Raw genomic sequence first — 19,252 nt, forward strand, 5'->3', positions numbered from 1 at the left:
AAGCCTTGTCCAGACCTATGTTAGAAGGATACAGTGGGAATTTTTGCTTCCCTGTCTTTTATTTATTTATTTATTTTTATAAATTTATTTATTTATTTTTAGCTGCGTTGGGTCTTCGTTGCTGCACGCGGGCTTTCTCTAGTTGTGGCGAGTGGGGGCTGCTCTTTGTTGCGGTGCGTGGGCTTCTCGTGGCGGAGCACAGGCTCTAGGCGCGCAGGCTTCAGTAGTTGTGGCATGTGGGCTCAGTAGTCGTGGCTCGTAGGCTCTAGAGGGCAGGCTCAGTAGTTGTGGCTCACGGGCTTAGTTGCTCCGTGGCATGTGGGATCTTCCTGGACCAGGGTTCGAACCCGTGTGCCCTGCACTGGCAGGCGGATTCTAAACCACTGCGCCACCAGGGAAGCCCTTCCCTGTCTTTTTTTTTTTTTTTTTACTTCTCATTACAGTTTATTAGGCCAGTATTACCCAGATAGCAAAACCAGACAAACACACTATAAGAAAGGAAAACTACAGACCAACATCCCCCATGAACACAGACGCAAAAATCATCAACAACACACTAGCAAATATAATTCTGCAATACATAAAAAGAATTGTACACCATGGCCAAGTAAGGCCTATTCCAGAGATGCAAGGTTGGCTTAATATTTGAAAATCAACCAATGTGATCCACAATGCTAGGGGCCTTCAAAGAGAGAATAGGGTCTGTCAGGAATGCGGCAACCATGTGTTCCATATTCTAGGCACCATTCTGCAAACTTGCAAGCGCGGTAGAGGTACTTTTTATCCCGCGTGAGGTGGTAAAGGGAAAGGAAAGAGTAGCCGTTCCCAGCGGTCCCATGGCAGATCCCATAGCCCTTCCGCAGCAAACCTTGCTGCCAAATCACATCGCTGCGCTCCATGGTGTCCTTCAAGTACTTCTCCTCCTTAAAAACCTTGTACGCCTGCATGAGCATGTGGATGACACCGGGGACCCCGTGACACCAGTGCACCGGTCGGTCTGTCTCATTGCTTAGGGATGACGGATAGTTCCCAGATCGGAATCTTTTGTGGCGCATATAGTCAATACTAGGTTTCACCATTTCTGTCAAGGTTTCTTGGTCCACTTTTGCTGCTGGCTGCATTAACATGTAGTAGATTCCGGCCATGCCATGGGCTGCTCCAACATACTGCTTCCTGTGCCACTGATACAACAGGGGACAGCGCTCGGCCTACTTTTCTTCCCTTGACAAAGCCTTGCCCGATTCAATAATAGCATCGACTACCTCTTTGACAGCTGACCCACACACGGCGCCCAGCCCCATCTCCGTGCTCACGTAGAGTAAGGCATACAGATAGCCTGCCTAGCCCTGAAGCAGCTCGTCGGGAAGGTCTGAATCTCGGCAGACGACGGCTCTCTGGAGTTGCAAAAGTTTTGTGATGCATTCCTGGGACTCGCAATCACTTTTGAGTTTATGATATACCACAGCTCCGACGGCCAAGGGCCCAGCATCTCCACAGAGGAAAGTGACCCTCCGGCCATTCAGATTCCGAAGTGTTCTCTTTACGTAATCCAGGGATCTGAGCAAATAGGTCTGGTCACATGTGACCCGGTACAACTGCAGGTACAAAAGGGATATGCCTGTCCAACCAGTATAAGCAGAGCAATCATGTGGATCTGCTGTCTTCAGCCCTTCTTCCATTTGCTGTAGAAGATCTTTAATTTTGGTCTGGATCCGCCTTGTGAAATTATTAATAATCTTCCCATCGCTGTGGAAGGGGAGGCCGAGCTCGTCGCGAGTGAGCTGGGGGCGAGCACATGGCAGCTCCTCGGCCGTGCAGCGGCGGCTTCGTAGTCCGGGAAGGGGTTGGGGAACGCCCGCTCTTCCATATCCGCGTCCCCGCCCAACTGCAACTTAAGCCTCCGGGACATCCCTTCCCTGTTTTTTAGATTGAGTGGCTAATGCATTCATATCCCGTGTGATTCAGGTAGAGACAGATGGTCAGGACCTCCAATGTCTAAGACCCAAATCCTGTGCTAGACCAGCCGTTCCTCCCTGTGAAGTCCATTATGGTTTATTGCAGGATATTGAATATAGTTCCCTGGGCTAATACAACAGGACCTTGTTGTTTATCCATTCTGTATAAAATAGTTTGCTTCTGCTAATCCCAAACTCCCAATCCTTCCCTCCCCCACCCCACTTCCCCCTTGGCAACCACAAGTCTGTTCTTTATGTCTGTGAGTCTGTTTCGTGGAAGTTCATTTATGTCATATTTTAGATTCCACATATAAATGATATCATATGGTATTTGTCTTTCTCTTTCTGATTTACTTCACTTAGTATGATAATCCCTAGGTCCATCATGTTGCTGCAAATGGCATTATTTCACTCTTTTTTATGTCTGAGTAGTATTCCATTGTGTGTGTATGTGTGTGTGTATACCACATCTTTTTTATCCATTCATCTGTCGATGGACATTTAGGTTGCTTCCATGTCTTGGCTATTGTAAATAGTTCTGCTATGAAAATAGAGGTGTATGTATCTTTTTGAATTATAGTTTTGTCTGGATATATGCTCAGGAATGGGATTGCTGGATCATATGGCAACTCTTTCAGGTTTTTAAGGAACCTCCATACTGTTTTCCATAGCAGCTGCACCAACTTACATTCCCACCAACAGTGTAGGAGGGTTCCCTTTTCTCCACACCCATGAAGCTTCTTTTACCTTCTCATTCCTGCCAATAGTTAGAATTATTCAGCTTTCTAGTTTTTTATACTCTAGAGATTAAGTTCTGTAAATTGCCTTTTCATATTGTTTGCCCATTGTTCCATCATGGTTACTGTTCTATTGTTGATTTGCAGGCAATTCTTATCTATTCTCTATAATAATCCCTTTACCATTTTAGGCATCACAAATATCTTCTACCATTCTGTCCTTTAGTCATTTGTCTATTAACTTTATGGTGTTTTTCATTGAACAAAAAATTCTTAGTTTTTCTGTGATAAAATTAATCATATACTTTATCGGGTTTTTTTTAGTTTTTTGCATATTCCTAGGTCACAGAGATGTTTTCTCGTACAGTCTTTTATTAACTCCACAGTTTTGCCTTTTGCTGAACTTCATAAAGCTGATTCTTTATTGATTGAGAGTATCATTTGGTTTCTCTCCTTTAAATCTATTTTTGTTATTGAACCATCCTCGAATTCCTAGGATAAATCCTACTTAATCCCAATATATTATTATTTTTTAAGTACAATATTGGATTTACTTAGGTAATATACAGTGTAGGATTTTTTTGTATCATGTTGAATGGACCTATCATTTTCTTTTCATTATCTGGTTTTTACAGTCAAGATTATATTAGCTTCATAAAATGTCCTGGTCAGTTTTTTTTTTTTTTTTAATTTTTATTGGAGTATAGTTGCTTTACAATGTTGTGTTAGTTTCTGCTGTACAGCAAAGTGAATCAGTTATACGTATACATTTATCCCCTCTTTTATAGATTTCCTTCCCATTTAGGTCACCACAGAGCTTTGAGTAGAGTTCCCTGTGCTGTACAGTAGGTTCTCATTAGTTATCTATTTTATACATAGTAGTATATATATGTCAATCCCAATCTCCCAATTCATCCCACCACCCCCCTTTCCCCTTGATATCCATAAGTTTGTTCTCTACATCTGTGTCTCTATTTCTGCTTTGCAAATAAGTTCGTCTGTACCGACTGTTTACTATTTTCCCAGAATAGCTTGTATAAGACAGGAATTACATTGTAAAGCATACTCCAATAAAAATTAATTTAAAAAAAACAGGAATTAAGTGTTCCTTAAAATTTGGTAGAACTCATTGTAAAATTTTCTGCACCTGCTGTTTTTCAGAAGGCGAGATCTTTGCTCTTTCAGTCTCTTTTATACTGATTGGTCTGTTCAGCCTCTCTTTTTGATGCCAATTTTGGCATAACTTAAGGGGAATTTATCCATTTGAATTTACGATCACATAGATATTCCTAATACTCGTTAATATTCTTTAATTATTAAAAAAACTCCTTGTGTCGGTACTATCGCCTCCCTTTTCATTCTGTATTTTAATTGTTTGACTCTTCTCTCTTTTTTCTTAACTCTTGCTTGCCAAAGATCTATCTTATTAATCTTTTCAAGGAACATGATTTTTGGTTGTGTTATTTTTCTGTTTATTGTTGATGATGTTGTTCTGTATATCATTGATATTTGCCCTTATCTTAGTTATTTATTCCTTACTTGGGGGGTTATTTTTTTGCCCTTTCCCCAGCTTCTTGAGTTGAATATGTCTTTTCAACTTCTCTTGTTTCCTTTGAAATATTTTTAAAGCTATAAAATTCCCTCTAAATACTTCTTTTGTCATATCTAGGATATACCTAGATATATTTTTGTATACATGCATACCCATATATGTATTTACACATAATAATCACTGATACTTATTGAACATTTACTGCATGCTAGGCCCTAAGTACTTTATAATTATTCCTCATGATATTTAATTATTTAATTCTTACAGCATATCCAGTATGTGTTCTGCCTATGTTCTCTTCTAGGAGTTTTATGGTTTTGTATCTTACCTTTAGGTCTTTAATCCATTTTGAGTTTATTTTTGTATATGGTTTGAGGAAGTGTTGTCATGTCATTCTTTTACATGTGGCTGTCCAGTGTTCCCAGCACTACTTACTAAAGAGACTGTCTTTTATCCATTGTATATTCTTGCCTCCTTTATCATAGATTAATTGATCATAGGTACATGGGTTTACTTCTGAGCTCTCTGTTCTGTTCCATTGATCTGATCTATATGTCTGTTTTTGTGCCAGTACCGTGCTGTTTTGATTACTCTAGATTTGTAGTATAGTCTGAAGTCAACGAGGGTGGTACCTTCAGCTTTATTCTTTTTTCTCAAGATTGCTTTGGCAATTCAGGGTCTTCAAGTCTGTGGTTCCATATACAATTTAGGATTATCTGTTTTAGTTCTGTGAAAAATGTCATGGGTATTTTAATAAGAATTGCATTAAATCTGTAGATTACTTTGGGTAGTATGGCCATTTTAACAATACTAATTCTTCCAATCCAAGAGCATGGAATATCTTTTCATTTCTTTGTATCATCTTCTACTTTCCTTCATCAGTGTTTTATAGTTTTCACAGTATAGGTCTTTAATCTCTTTGTCTAAGTTTATTCCTAGATATTTTATTCTTTTTGATGAGATTTTGAATGGGATTGGCATTTTTTTTCTTTCACTTTCTGATAGTTTATTATTTGAATATAGAAAAGCAACAGATTTCTGTATATTAATCTTGTATCCTCTAACATTACTGAATTCATTTATTAGTTGTAATAGTTTTTTTTGTGAGACATTAGAGTTTTCTATATATAGTATCAGTATCATCTGCAAACAGTGACAGTTTTACTTCTTCCCTTCCAATTTGGATGCCTTTTGTTTGTCTTTCTTGTCTGATTGCTGTGGCCAGGACTTCCAATACTGTGTTAAATAGAAGTGGCGAGAGTGGGCATACTTGTCTTGTTCCTGATTTTAGAGGAAAGGCTGTCAGCTTTTCACCATTGGGTATGATGTTAGCTGTGAATTTGTCATAAAGGGCCTTTATTATGTCGATATATGTTCCCTCTCTACCACCTTTGATGAGAGTTTTTATCATGAATGGATATGGAATTTCATCAACTACTTTTTCTGTGTCTATTAAGATGATCATGTGATTTTTATCATTTTTGTTAATGTGCTGTACCACATTGATTGATTTGCAAATATTGAACCATCCTTGTGTCCTTGGAATACATCCCACTTGATTATGCTGTATGATCCTTTGTATATATTGTTGGATTTGGTTTGCTAATATTTTGTTGAGAATTTTTGCATCTATATTCATCAAAGATATTGGCTTGTAATTTTTTTTTTTTGGTAGTGTCTTTGGTTTTGGTGTCAGGGTAATGGTGGCCTCACTGAGTGAATTTGGGAGTGCTCTGTCCTCTTCAATTTTTGGAATAGTTTGAGGAGGATAGGTATTAGCACTTCTTCATATGTTTGGTAGAATTCCCCTATGAAGCCATCCAGTCCTGGGCTTTTGTTGGCTGTAAATTTTTTAAATTACAAATTCAATTTCACTACTAGTGATCAGTCTGTTCAAATTGTCTGTTTGTTCTTGATTTAGTCTTGGCAGGTTGTATGTTTTTAGAAATTTGTCCATTTCTTCTAGGTTATCCAATTTGTTGGTGTATAACTGTTTGTAGTATTTCCTTATGATTTTTTGTATCTCTGTGGTATTGGTTGTTATTGCTCCTCTTTCTGATTTTCTTTATTTGGGTTCTCTCATTTCTTCTTGGTGGGTCTGGCTAGAGGGTTATCAATTTTGTTTGTGTTTTCAGAAAACTAGCTCTTGGTTTCATTGATCTTTTCTGTTGTTTTTTTGGTCTCTATTTTATTTCCTCTCATCTTTATTATTTCTTTCCCCCTGCTGACTTTGGGTTTTGTTTGTTCTTCTTTTTAGATGGTAGGTTAGGTTGTTTATTTCAGATTATTCTTGTTTCTTGAGGAAGGCCTGTATCACTATAAACTTCCCTCTTAGAACTGCTTTTGCTGCATCCCATAGAGTTTGTGTTTCCATTTTCATTTGTCTCGAGGTATTTCCTGATTTCCCCATTGAGCCATGTTGTTTAGCCTTTACATGTTTGTGCTTTTCCCATTTTTCTTCCTGTAATTGACTTCTAGTTTCATACTGTTGTGGTTGGGAAAAATGCTTGATGTAATTTCTATGCTCTTAAATTTGTTGAGACTTGTTTTGTGGCATAGCATGTGATTTATCCTGGAGAGTATTCCTTGTGTTCTTGAAAAGAATGTGTATTCTGCTGCAAACAACTTTATTTAAACCTGTGATTCTCAAGTTATTTGGTCTCAGGACACTTCTGTGTTCTTAAGAATTATTGAAGACTCCAAAATGCTTTTGTGTATGTAGGTTATATCTATCAATATTTCTGTATTTAAAATTAAAACAAAGAAAGCTTTAAAATATTGCAAAATAAGTGTACTTACTTCTGGTTGTGTTTCTGTGTACGTTTAAGGAAAACTTCAGATTTTAAAATAATGATTTATTGGGCATTAGTGAGGTTGATGATTTATAGTAGATAAAACCATAGTCAAAATACTGAGGAGAAAAATGGAATTAACTTCTAAAATATACTTGTTTGTACTTTAAATTGATAATCTTAGAAAATTCTAGAAAACACAAGAATACATAAGCACACATTCTATTGGTCATTAGAGCAGGGGTTAGCAAAGGTATTCTGTAAAGGACCACATAGTAAATATTTCCAGCTTTGTGGGATACACCAGAGACAGAGACTTCTGTGTCACAACTACTCAACTCTGTTTTTGTAGCCTGAAAGTGGCTGTAGAGAATATGTAAATGAGTGGACATGGCTGGATTTGGCCTGTGGTCCAGTTTAGTTTGCTGACCTCTACTTTACAGACATGAGAAAATGAGAGTGAAAGGGACAAATAATGTCTTAGTATTATTATGAAAAGAGTCTTGACCTTGTGGGCCTTTGGCAGGATCTCAAACCACACTTGGAGAACCACTGGTTTAAGCTACTGAAATTGATAGTTGATGCTGAACAAGACTTTAATGAATGTTTTAATTATTTACTGTTAGGAAATGCAACACTTCTTCAGTTCCTTAGTTTCTTGTGGTTACTGGATTGGTTTTTTGCCCATGTAGTGCTAATTAAAATAATTTAGGTAAAAATCTGTTGCCTCAATTTTTGCTCAATTGTGGGGTCTTTTTTGGGGACTGTTTGTGCCCCATTTTGCTGTTTTGACTATAGTATGGTCTATGTATGTCTTAGTTCATCAAACCTGTTCACAATGTGAATTTTGAATCTTACATCTTCTTAATATGTTTAATAGTTTATATATAGCATTATTGCACATTAGAAAAAACTTGAGTATTAGAAAAAAACAATGAGTATTTTGTGTTCTTTAGTATTAATTTGAAAGGAAATTTTTTCCAGCAATTTCCTACGTGTAATTGTTGATATATAAGAAAGCTATTGGGGTTGTTTTGTGTATCTTTAAACTGGATACCTTAATGAATGCTCTTATTATTTCCAATAATTTTCTAGTGGCTTTGATTTTCTAGGTATAAAACAATTTTTTCTGCAAATAATAATTTTGCCCCTAACTTTCTAATTTGTGCTCCTCATTTATTACCTCATTTCATTGGCCATTGCTTTAGGAGCGGTATTACATAATAGTGGTGATTGCCTTCTTCTGGACTTTAATAGGAATGCTTCCAGTATTAAACCCTCAAGCGCAGTGCTGGTTGTTGGCTTCAGACCTAGTTAACCAAGTGTCCTTTTTCTTTTTTAACTAAAAGTTTCTATTGGGAATGGATATTGAATTTTTCTTTCAAGTGCCTTCTGAGCTTCTTTCAAGATTTCGTTTTTTTCCCCCTTTGGCTTGTTTACTTGATGACACATAACATTGAATAATTCTTGCATCCCTCATACAGTCATGACTCTCATTTGGTCATGGTGTATAGCATGTTTTAACATGTAACTCAGTTCTGTTTGCTAATATTTATTTATGATTTTTGGATTTAAAATACAAAATGTGAGATTTGTCTGCAGTTTCTTCTTATTGTGCTGTCTTTTTTGTGTTTTGGTATCAGGCTCTATTAACTTTTTGGGAAGAACCGGGGAGCCTTTCTTTTTCTCACTGCTTTGGAGCAGTCAGAATAGCATTGAGAATGATCAAGCATTCTCAATACTTGAAGCATTTAAAGAACTCATGGTTGGAACATGGGTTAGGGCTTTCTTTAGCTGGCAACTTTCTCCATGTGTAATGATTATTCGTTTCTGTAGGGTTTTTTCCCTCTTCTTGCATTAATTTTGATAATGCAAAATTAAAATTATATTTTCCAGGAAAATCATACATTTTAGCCACCTATTCTAATATTTTAGAATAGAGTTGTACAAAGTTTTTTCAATTAATTTCCTCTGCATCTATAATCAAACCTTTCAGTTTTCCCCTCATTTTTTATTACACTAGGAAGTGACCTGTCTGTTTAATTTTTAGTACAAACGTATTTCTACTATTTTTATTTATTGTAAGTAATCTCTACCTTTATCTTGTATTCCTAAGGACTTTCTTTTAAACATGTTAAGTCTGAGGTGGTCATGTATAGTTGGAAATGTAGGTTGAAGTTCATGTCAGAGATTGGATTGAAATGAAATGTAGTTTAAAGCGTCATCGGCATCTATTTAGGCCCTTGAAGAACCCCTCTGTTCTAAGAGTTTCTTTAAGGGACTGTCAGAGGACGGGGGCCTACCTGTTCTCTTCTGCCATCTGAGTTTCCCTCCTTGAAAGCAATAAATATTATCACACTATTCGCTGCCCTACACCCTCTATAAGAAACAGAAACTCTTGTGGTTTTAAAAATCTTTTATGTGTGTGATAAAATATATATAGCACCAAATTTGTCTTTTTAACCATTTTTAAGTTTACAATTCAGTCCCATTAATTACATTCATGATGTTGCACAGCCATTACTATTATCTAGTACTATTCCCACACTTTTTATTATCATGCTAAACAGAAACTCTGTAACCATTAAACAACTCCCCATTTCACCCACCCCAGCCTCTGCTAACCACTAATCTACTTCCTCTCTATAAATTGCCTCTTCTTGATATGTCATATAAGTGGAGTCATACAATATTCCTCCTTTTGTGTCTGGCTTATTTCATTTAGCATCATGTTTTCAAGGTTCATCTATGTTGTAGCATGTGTCAGAATGTCATTCCTTTTCATAACTGAGTAGTATTTCATTATATTGAATATACCACATTTTGTTTATCCATTCATGTTGCTGGACACTGGTTTGTTTCCACCCTTTGGCTATTGAATAGTGAGTAATGCTGAAATGAACATTGGTGAGCAAGTATCTGAGTTCCTGTCTTCAATTCAGTCGAAATTATACCCAGGAGTAGAATTGCTGGGTCATATACTTAGCTGTTTGAGAAATGTGGGTGTTTTTAAAGGAATTTTTAAATTGTTAAATACATAGTTATTAGAAGGGTTAGCAGAGATAGAAAACCATGATGAATTATAACAATCTTGAAATAATAATATTTGTTCTTTACTGAAATATGATCGGAGCTTGTCCAGTTCTTTCTCTGGCTTGTCATTTTCACCTTCTCCTCTGCTCATTTTTTATCATTGAGTCAGTCCTACCTATTTTCTCTTTGATGTATCAACAGACCTAGGGAGCTTGGGTTCCAGAACATTTTTCTAACATTACAAGTAATTTATTTTATAGAATATACTCTGCCCCAATCCATTCCTTACAGCACCTAGGAATAGACATGCCTGTCAGCCTTCTTGCTAGTACTTTAACACCAAATTATGGGAATAGAAATGTAAATAAAAGCAAATAATCTACATTAAATGTCGTTCATGCTGTTACCTGGAAACAGGAGTTCCCAGGCCTCTGGTGTGTCTGTCACTATGTGTGCCTGCCCTCCTCCTCAGTAGAGGTGAATGAAGACTTGAAGGTCTCTGGAGCCACCCCCCTGCCCCCGCTTCTTTTAGCATCTTTTGCAGTATTGCACTCCTGATTCTCTTGCTTGCTGTCCACTTTTAGCTTTATACTTGGCTCCCTGAATTACTTAATAATCTACTTTTGGGGGGCTTACTGGTAATAAAAATGTAGATCAGCATCTTTGTGTGATGGTATCATTTTCTCCTTATTTCCAGTCACCCTTGGAATCTTTCTTCCAAGTCTGTCTACTCATCCCTCTCTCTGGTACTTTCCAGGTCAGGCTAGTCCTTGCTAGTGACAAGGGTCATATCTGTTTACAGTTGCATTACTATAGAAATCATAAAATTCTGGACCTACATGAGTCCTACAAGATCAAGTACTCTCCTTGACGTGTGTTAGTCCACCCCTCGGGGCTTCCAGTGGAGTACTTCACATTATTTATAAATATTTCATGACACTAAATGAAAATAGTTCATTTGCTTTAAGACTGCAAGGTCAACTTATTTTACTTTTGATACAAATGATACTAGCCTACCATGGTAACATTGACTTTTCTTGCTGATCAGAAGCTCTAATTAACAGTTGTATGTTTTTGATTAAAAAACAGGGTAACAAATTAATTTTTGATGCAGTTAAGTTACTAAAAATACTTCAAAGTGTGAGATCTTAGGCAAAAATTAATTTAAAAAAATGTATTTTAAAAAATTCTGCTCTGATTAAAAGGTTAGAAACAACTGATCTAGTTCACCCCTTTTTTTTTTTTACAGACAAGGAAACTGAGACTCAGAGAAGTTACTTGGCATGTCCAGTGTCCCACAGGAAGTTAGTGAGTTTGTAAAAGAAAAACACCTTGTACCTCAAATAACAACAGACAGTTTCTACAAATGGGTTATATTTTTTGAAGAGGAGATCATGCCAGATCAATTTAATTTCTTTCTAAAAGAATATGTTGAGTATTGTTCATTGCCCATCTAGAGTCTATTTCCCTCTTTCCCTTTCCTATATGCACCTAGATTTTCATCTGGACATCTGCCCCTTCCCCAGATTCCTGGGACTTTGAACTAAGTTGACCCCAGCTGCCAAGTTTTGGTTGCCTTATACCAGTTACTTGGTTACCTTATGCCAGTAGAACTTTCTATGTAGCCACTTAGTCACATGTGGCTGTTGAGCACTTGAAATATGTGACTGAAAAACTGAATTTTTAATTATATTTAATTTTAATTAATTTTAAATAGCTACATTTGGTTTGTGGCTACTGCATTGGGTGTTGCAGCTTCAAACCATTTCCTCTTCTCATAGGCACATGACCTAAGCAGTCTAATCAGGGTGACTCCTGCTTAGAATTCTGGGATTAAGTAGTTTCCTGATGGATGTGAACATGAAACATTTATCCCTGATTGGTACTAGAAGCTATCCTATGACTAGCCAAGTGCTGTGGATAGAGGAGTGGAGAAGCAGAAAAAAATCTGGGCCCCTACAACTATTAGAGGGCTGGGCCCTGGATCAACTGACCTTGAAGCCTGTCTTCCTTCTGGACTTCTAATTGCATTAGCCAGTGATTCACCTTTGAGATATAAGCCAGTTTGTGTTGAATGTTCTGTCATCTCAACTAAGGGCATCCAAGGAGATACAGAGGGAGTGGCAAGCCAGGCATTCTGCCCCTTACTAGGAAGAGAAAGATGGATGAAGAGTAAAATCCAGATGCTTGTCCTTGAGGTGAAATTATTCCATAAGAGGAGATATAGTAACAGACGTGTGTTCTGGATCTTGACTGCCTTAGTCCCCTTCCATGGGAATTGCCTTTACTAACGTGGTAAATGCAGTCTGCCCTGTCCCCAGGACGTTAGTTGGATCATGAGTAGACCCCTGACCTAAGAAACATCAATACATTGACTGGCCAGTGACCCATTAGATTTTTTTCTCCACAGCTTGAGGCCTCTGGGGTAACAGTGTCATGTGGAGTGAGGGCTGGAGACAAAGTCATTAGGGAACAGAGGCTTCTAGAAACCACAAACAGTGCACAAAGAGAAGAGGAACAGATTTGCAGAGGGAGGGAGGGACCATTCAAAGAGGAAGGGGGAGAAGGTGAGAGGAGGAGGAAGAGGGAGAGAAAATAAGACAATTTGCTCTCTAGGCCTTGAAGGATGAGTAGTTTTCCAGGCGAAGAAGGGTCAGAAATATTCTTGGCATGAACAGGGGCACAGAGGTGGATAGTAGGTAGAATAATATCTACAGTGGGAAGAGTGCAGTATGCATGGTGGGGAGTCTGGAGGGGAGGCTAGAAAAATAGGCTGTGGTGAAGTTTTGTCCAGTTATCTGTGGCTGCTAAGAGATCTGGGTAATGGGAAGTCACCCAAGGTTGTTAAGGAAAGGAGACTGATTGTTAGGAAGAGGGGAGAAATTGGGGCATGGCATGGGACCAGTTAAGATGCTTGAAGACCTGACTGAGAGCAATGGCAGCTGGAATGCAGAAGAAGGGATAGGTAGGCAAGATATTTCAGAAATAGAATCGTCAGAGTTCGATGGTAGATCAGATATGGGACTTAAGACAGAAGAACGTTCAAGGATGAGATTAACTTGATATCTAGTTTAGCAACTGCATTGGTGTTGACATTCTTAAATGAGAAAAATAAGACCAGGTATGAGATGGACTATGAATCTGGGTTCTGATTATATGTTGAATTTGAGTTACATGGGGGACACTCAAGTTGTAACATCCAGTGGGCGATTGGAAATAGAAATATCGACCCAGAGGAGGGATGGTGAGAGTTATAGATCTGAATATTATCAGTTGAAGCTATAGGAAATTGGTGAGATTATCAGGTAGATGGTCCACAGTTGGAATTACCTGAAGTAGTCATTATCCTATAAAACCAAGGCATAAGCTGGTAGATATGGAAAACTCAGGCACAAGGATGGAGGGTGGGAAGTAACTCTGATAAAGATTTTGAGAGCCTTGTACAAGACCTAACAGAAAAATGTATAGAACTAAGAAGGAAGTGATGAGTATTTTCAAGAAATGAAGGAATGCCTCTCTTTCGTTAGTGGATATCAAATGATTAAAGATTATTTTTATTTAAAAAGACTGATTCTCACAATTATTTAAAATAACCTTTATTCAGGGAGAACCCCCTCTTTTTTTTTTTGCATTTAACCATTATTTTGAAAGAATGGATTGAAAGAGAAAAGTTCAATTTGATATTATTGAACTGGGAAAATGAGAATCATTACAGGTGGGGATGGTTAATGTCTTCATCCCCACTTCCCTCGACCTGGGATTCTGAGCACTTTCGTCTGTGAAGTTAGTTTTCAGGTCATCAGACTCCAAGAAGGGAAGGCCCAATCAAGTAGCTCTTCCCCTTTCACCCCTCTAGGCAGAATTTGGAAGCTTTATTCAGTTGAATAATGAAGCCTTTTTTGTAACTTAATGTTTAACCTGCTTTCTTAAGGTTTCTTGTGGGTTTTTTTTTTTTTTTGCTTTGATAGAGACCCTTTCTTAGCCACTATGCAGAACTATGATTCATCTTACTGGCATTGATTACCCCTTTGGGTCACTCTAAATAATGCCCATTCTCCCTTCAGAACTACCAACTAGATTTTTCAAGTCATGCAGCAACATGTCAGGGGAAACCTTTGCTTGACTAATGGAGTATTGGTAGCTATAACCTGTTGAGATTTACAAAAAGCTGTTGAAGACTCCAACTAAGCCTATTGGGGGGGAAAAAAACTGGCTTGTGTGGCTCTGGATGGGGAGAGGGAACTGGGTGTCCTACTCTGGGTGTAGAACCGCCACCATTAAGGACAGATCTTATTTAACATTTTGCAGTAGAAAATTGTCCCTGCTTTTCAGATACTGCTTAAAAAAAAAAAGACAAACTAAAAAATAAATGAGTCACCCCTATCCCTTTAAGTGGAACCAGCCTCCCACCCCTGCACACCCTTTTACTAGGCCCCTGAGTAAAGCTCAGCTGCATAGTAAAGTCTCTCATCTCCGCTCCCAGTTAGCTGACCCCTGTTTGGCCAGTCCCCTCAGCTCTGACTCATTTGCTTGAGGCAGAGGCAGCAATCGAGTATAAACTTGATAGTCTTGACTTGGGATCTAATGTTCATTTTGACCCTCCTTATTTCAAAGCTCTTTTGATATCAGCTTATATGGACTAAACTATTGTACTCTTGACTCTACAGTTCACCCAGGCCTCACTGCACCTACTCTTCTACATATAAATGCTCCTTGGGCCTACCCTGCTACATTGGGGCCAGGATCCAAACCTGTTTGGCTAGCCCTGTTTGCATCTCCACCAGGGAAGGAGGAGCCAATAAAATGTGGCAACACTCCTAGTAGGAAACAAAAAAGTACTGAACAAAAGCTCTTGCCAATCATTCTTGCCTCTTACTGCTTCATTTTCCTTATTTGTAAAAAAACAAAAACAAAAACAAAAAAAACTTCATAATAAATACCTGCCTAGACTTCTTCACAGGTCCTTGCATAAATCAAATGAGGTAATGGAAGGGAAAGTACCTTAAAAAGAATAAAGTATACATTTAGTTATGGGCATTTTCCAAATCATTTTTTGAAGCCTGTCGCCTCTTGAAGCAAGAAGTGTCAAATGAATCTTCCTACAGAGGTTCTCAGACCGCATGATGTCAGTGATGAGCTCTGATGGCTCTTTTTGGCAGTCCTTGTCCACCAGGGGTCTCCTGCCTGTCTCTCCAGCCTATGTTCTTTTTTAAAAAAAATAAATTTATTTATTTATTTTATTTTTGGCTGTGTTGGGTCTTCGTTGCTGTGCGCGGGCTTTCTCTAGTTGCAGTGAGCCAGGGCTGCTCTTTGTTGCGGTGCATGGGCTTCTCATTGCAGTGGCTTCTCTTGTTGCAGAGCATGGGCTCTAGGCGTGTGGACTTCAGTAGTTGTGGCTTGTGAGCTCTAGAGCGCAGGCTCAGTAGTTGTGGCGCACGGGCTTAGTCGCTCCGTGGCATGTGGGATCTTCCCGGACCAGGACTCGAAACCCTGTTCTCTGCCTTGGCAGGCGGATTCTTAACCACTGCGCCACCAGGGAAGCCCCCAGCCTATGTTCTTGCACCTGCCCACTCAGACCTCACATCCAAACAAACCGGGCCTTGTATTGTTCCTAAGCACTCACTTCCCTCTTCTGCCTTTGTGTCTCTGTGCCTCCTCTTTTCTGCCATGAATGCTGCCTAATTCCCTGTCTCCTCCTGTGAAAATTCCTCTAACCTTCAAATGTCAACTGTCATTTTAAATGTGTATTAATTATTTATCGCTGTGTAACAAATTTGCCACAGACTTAAAACAACACGTTTACTATCTCACATTTTCTGTGGGTCAGTAGAACATAATAAGAAATATATATTTGGCTTCTGCCCCTGCTTCCTGACACAGAGCTCCTAAAGACCTTTGAATTTCCTGAGTGATAGCGATGCTAGGAGCATCTTTTGTTCTAATACGTGGTCTTTGACCCTGGTTCCTTGACACAGAGCTTCTAAAACCCTTGTCATTTCCTGAGTGATGATGGTGATAGGAGCATCCATTGTTCTATGAGGCAGCTCTTGGTGGACTCCTGGATAGCTTCCGGATGGGGTTGGTCATGAAATGATTCTAATCATTTCAGGCTATGGTTAGAAGCTTGACATTTTCAGCCCCACCCCCATCCTTCAGGGAGTGGAGAGAGGCTGAACGTTGAGTTGATATTCGATCACGCCTACGTGATGAAACCTCCATAAAAACGTGTGAACTGTAGGGTTGGAGGGCTCCTAGCTTGGTGAGCACATCCACGTGCTGAGAGGGTGGTGCACCCCTCGACTCCAAGGGGACAGAAGCTCCTGTGCTCAGGATCCTCTGGGCCGCCTGTGTACCTCCTTGGCTATATCCTTTATGATATCCTTTATACTAAAGCAGTAAATGTAAGTTAAATGCTGCCCTGAGTTCTGTGAACTGTTATGACAGATTATCAAACCTAAGGATGGGGTCGTGGGAGCCCCCTCAATTTGCAGCCAACTCAGACAGAGTGTAGGTAATCTGGAGGCCCACTACTTGCATTTGGGGTCTGAAGTGGGGGGGTGGGGGCAAGCAGTCTCACGGGACTGAGCCCTTAATCTGTGAGGTCTGTACTCACTGCAGGTAGTTAGTATCAGAATTGACTTAAATTGTCGGACACCAGGTGGTGTCCACAGAGACTTGCAGAATTGCTTGGTGTGAAAAACCCATACATTTTGTATCCTAAGTGTTATGAGTAGAGGAAACAAGGTTCCCCTTTAGTCAGGAATCTGGGCGTGGCCCAGCGTGGTCCTCTGCTTCAGGGTTTCTCAGAAGGTTGCAATCAAGGTGTCAGCCATCTGAAGGCTCTACTGGGGAAGGGTGTTCTTCCAAGTTTATATGGTTGTTGGCGAGACTCAGTTCCTTGCGGGCTTTTGGACTGAGGACCTCACTTCCTTGCTGGCTGCTGGTGTGGGCCTCTCTATGGCAGCTGGCTTCATCAGATCCAGCAAGGGAGAGAGTCTGTTTCCAAGGTGGAAGTTACAGTCTTATGGAACGTAATCACGGAAGTGACATCCTGTCACGTTGGCCATATTTTGTTGATTAGAAGCAAGTCGTTAGGTCCTGCCCACACTCAGAGGGAGGGGGGCTATAGCACGGTGTGAGAGCGGGAGCTGTGAGGATCACTGGGGGCCGTCTTAGAGTCCGCTCAACCACAGGGTGTTTTCCCCACGAGCCTGTACTTATTTCTTCCAACTAGATGTGTGATCTTTCCTTTCCGTGACTCTTCTTACTAGGTACTTGTTTCTTTTTTCAGTTCACATTCCGTGACTGATATTATTATGGTTGAATATTTTCTTTATTTCCCTCATATAACTGTTTTTGCTCATCTTTCATCTACTTTCAACCCCCCAGAACAGTCTTGTACTCAGCAAATGTTCTGCAAAAGATTACCCTTCCTTTTCCTTCTTTGAAACTGAGGAAGAACCAAACTAGTTGCTTTCCTGTTTAACACCTGAATCCTTTTTCTCCACAGCAGCCACATAGGATCCATTATAAAACCTTCAGATTCGTCAGTTTGGCATCAAAAGCAATGACTCATCCATGTCTATATAACCTGGCTGGAGTTTGCACTTAGAGCTAGAGGTTGTTACCTTATTAAGGAGAAGCAATTTTCCATTAAAGATGCTTCAAACATTAGCTATTTTTGAGTGGTGTATTGTTCTGTTTCCTAGGGGGCTTGCTGGGTCTCAGAAATGATGCAGCCTATAAGAATTTTTTCTTCTTTAACCTACCTGTTTTCATTTGCCTGGTAATGATCATTTTGGAGTCCTATTTTTAGGTAATAGGAACTGAATTGATAAAGAGGACTGACTCTTTAGAAGCAGCATTTTAATACTTTCCCTTTTGCCCAAGCAGTGGGCTGGATCTTGTTATCCCTGTTGGAAATGTTCAATAGGATGAAATATCACATGTGCTTTAAGAGACTAAGAACATGAGAGAGATATATGTTTGATATATGTGGATCACAGGCTCAAAACAGAACAAAATTCATTTACTTTAGCTTCCCATGCTTGGGGCGGGGAGGCCAGTCTCTACTTAACCCTCTATGATAGCTCAGCACCTTTTTCATTTCTTGAAGTTTTGATGGATAGCTAGCCTTTAGAAGACAGGTAAAGAAACACTAGTCAGATTTTAGTAAACACTGTGCTTCTGGTGTTGAAATGATCATGTCACAATAACAGGTCAAGCTTGTTCCCTTTAAGAAAAACTCAGATGGAAGTCAACTTAAACTTGGAGGAGTCATTCATCTGTTGGGAAAGATGCAGAATTAGTAAGTTAAAGCCAGCTACAGATGGGAGCACATAAGTATGTGGGCCTACATTTTGGGTCTTTTGGGAGCCATGAAGCTAAAAGCCAATTAAAGCTTTAGTAGAGAGAAATTTAAAAGTGGTTTCTCCTGGGCAAGAGAAAGATTTGGAGCAGAGAGTGCTCAGAGAAAAGCAGTGTTGATGATGTAATTAATACAGTTAACAGCTGGGAATGTGAATCAGTGCAAAGCCCCATCTGAGAAGACCCTGTGAAGGACTCAGGTTTGGGCACGAAAATCACTCTATCCAAGGCACAGCTTCAACTCAGGAACCTGAAGGTATCTTCATGGTCAGCCTGGGGAGAAGGGTGACCAAGTTCTGACACATGAGTCCCCCTGTTCTTCCTCTCTCACCAGTCTGTAAATTAGAACAAGGAAGGAAATTTGGGTAGTGAAGGGATTTTTTTTCCTTTTAATGCTTGAGTATTAGCTTTCTTTTCATTCATTTATTTATTCTGTTACTCTTATATGAAGTCCTTCTTTCCCCAGTCTATACACATCTGTCTACTTTCAGACAGTGTTTTCATTGTTATCATCTAATTGATATTCCCAATCTCTGCCCCAAGATGTAGAACCATATCTCCAGCTTGGGTAAAGGACGTGATCATACTTATATCCCATTGTCACCCCAAACTCAAAATGGGCCCAAGAGTTGATTGACTTCTCCCAGTATCTTATCATTCAGGCACATCTCTCAAAAATCATGTTTTCTTTTCCATTCTCACTTCCATTAATCCTGTTCAAATCCTGAAGGCTGTGTGGCATCATGGGAAGAGGATGAGACTTAGGTTTGAATCCTGCCCTTGTCATTTCCTAGCTGGTATCCATGAGCAAGCATG

General features: G+C 39.3%; 2 protein-coding genes across 5 annotated transcripts in view; one reads left to right on the forward strand and one right to left on the reverse strand.

Moving 5' to 3' along the window:
• Window positions 1–19,252, forward strand: part of DIS3L2 (DIS3 like 3'-5' exoribonuclease 2) — a 391,634-nt gene that overhangs the window by 146,166 nt on the left and 226,216 nt on the right. The window lies entirely within an intron of this gene.
• On the reverse strand, window positions 675–1,909 carry LOC118897770 (lanC-like protein 2). Its single transcript, XM_036857080.1, is given in 2 exon segments — window positions 675–1,816; window positions 1,819–1,909. Coding segments are annotated over 2 exon segments (1,233 nt in total).

Source organism: Balaenoptera musculus, chromosome 7 (genome assembly GCF_009873245.2).
Source record: "Balaenoptera musculus isolate JJ_BM4_2016_0621 chromosome 7, mBalMus1.pri.v3, whole genome shotgun sequence".
Lineage (NCBI taxonomy): Eukaryota > Metazoa > Chordata > Mammalia > Artiodactyla > Balaenopteridae > Balaenoptera > Balaenoptera musculus.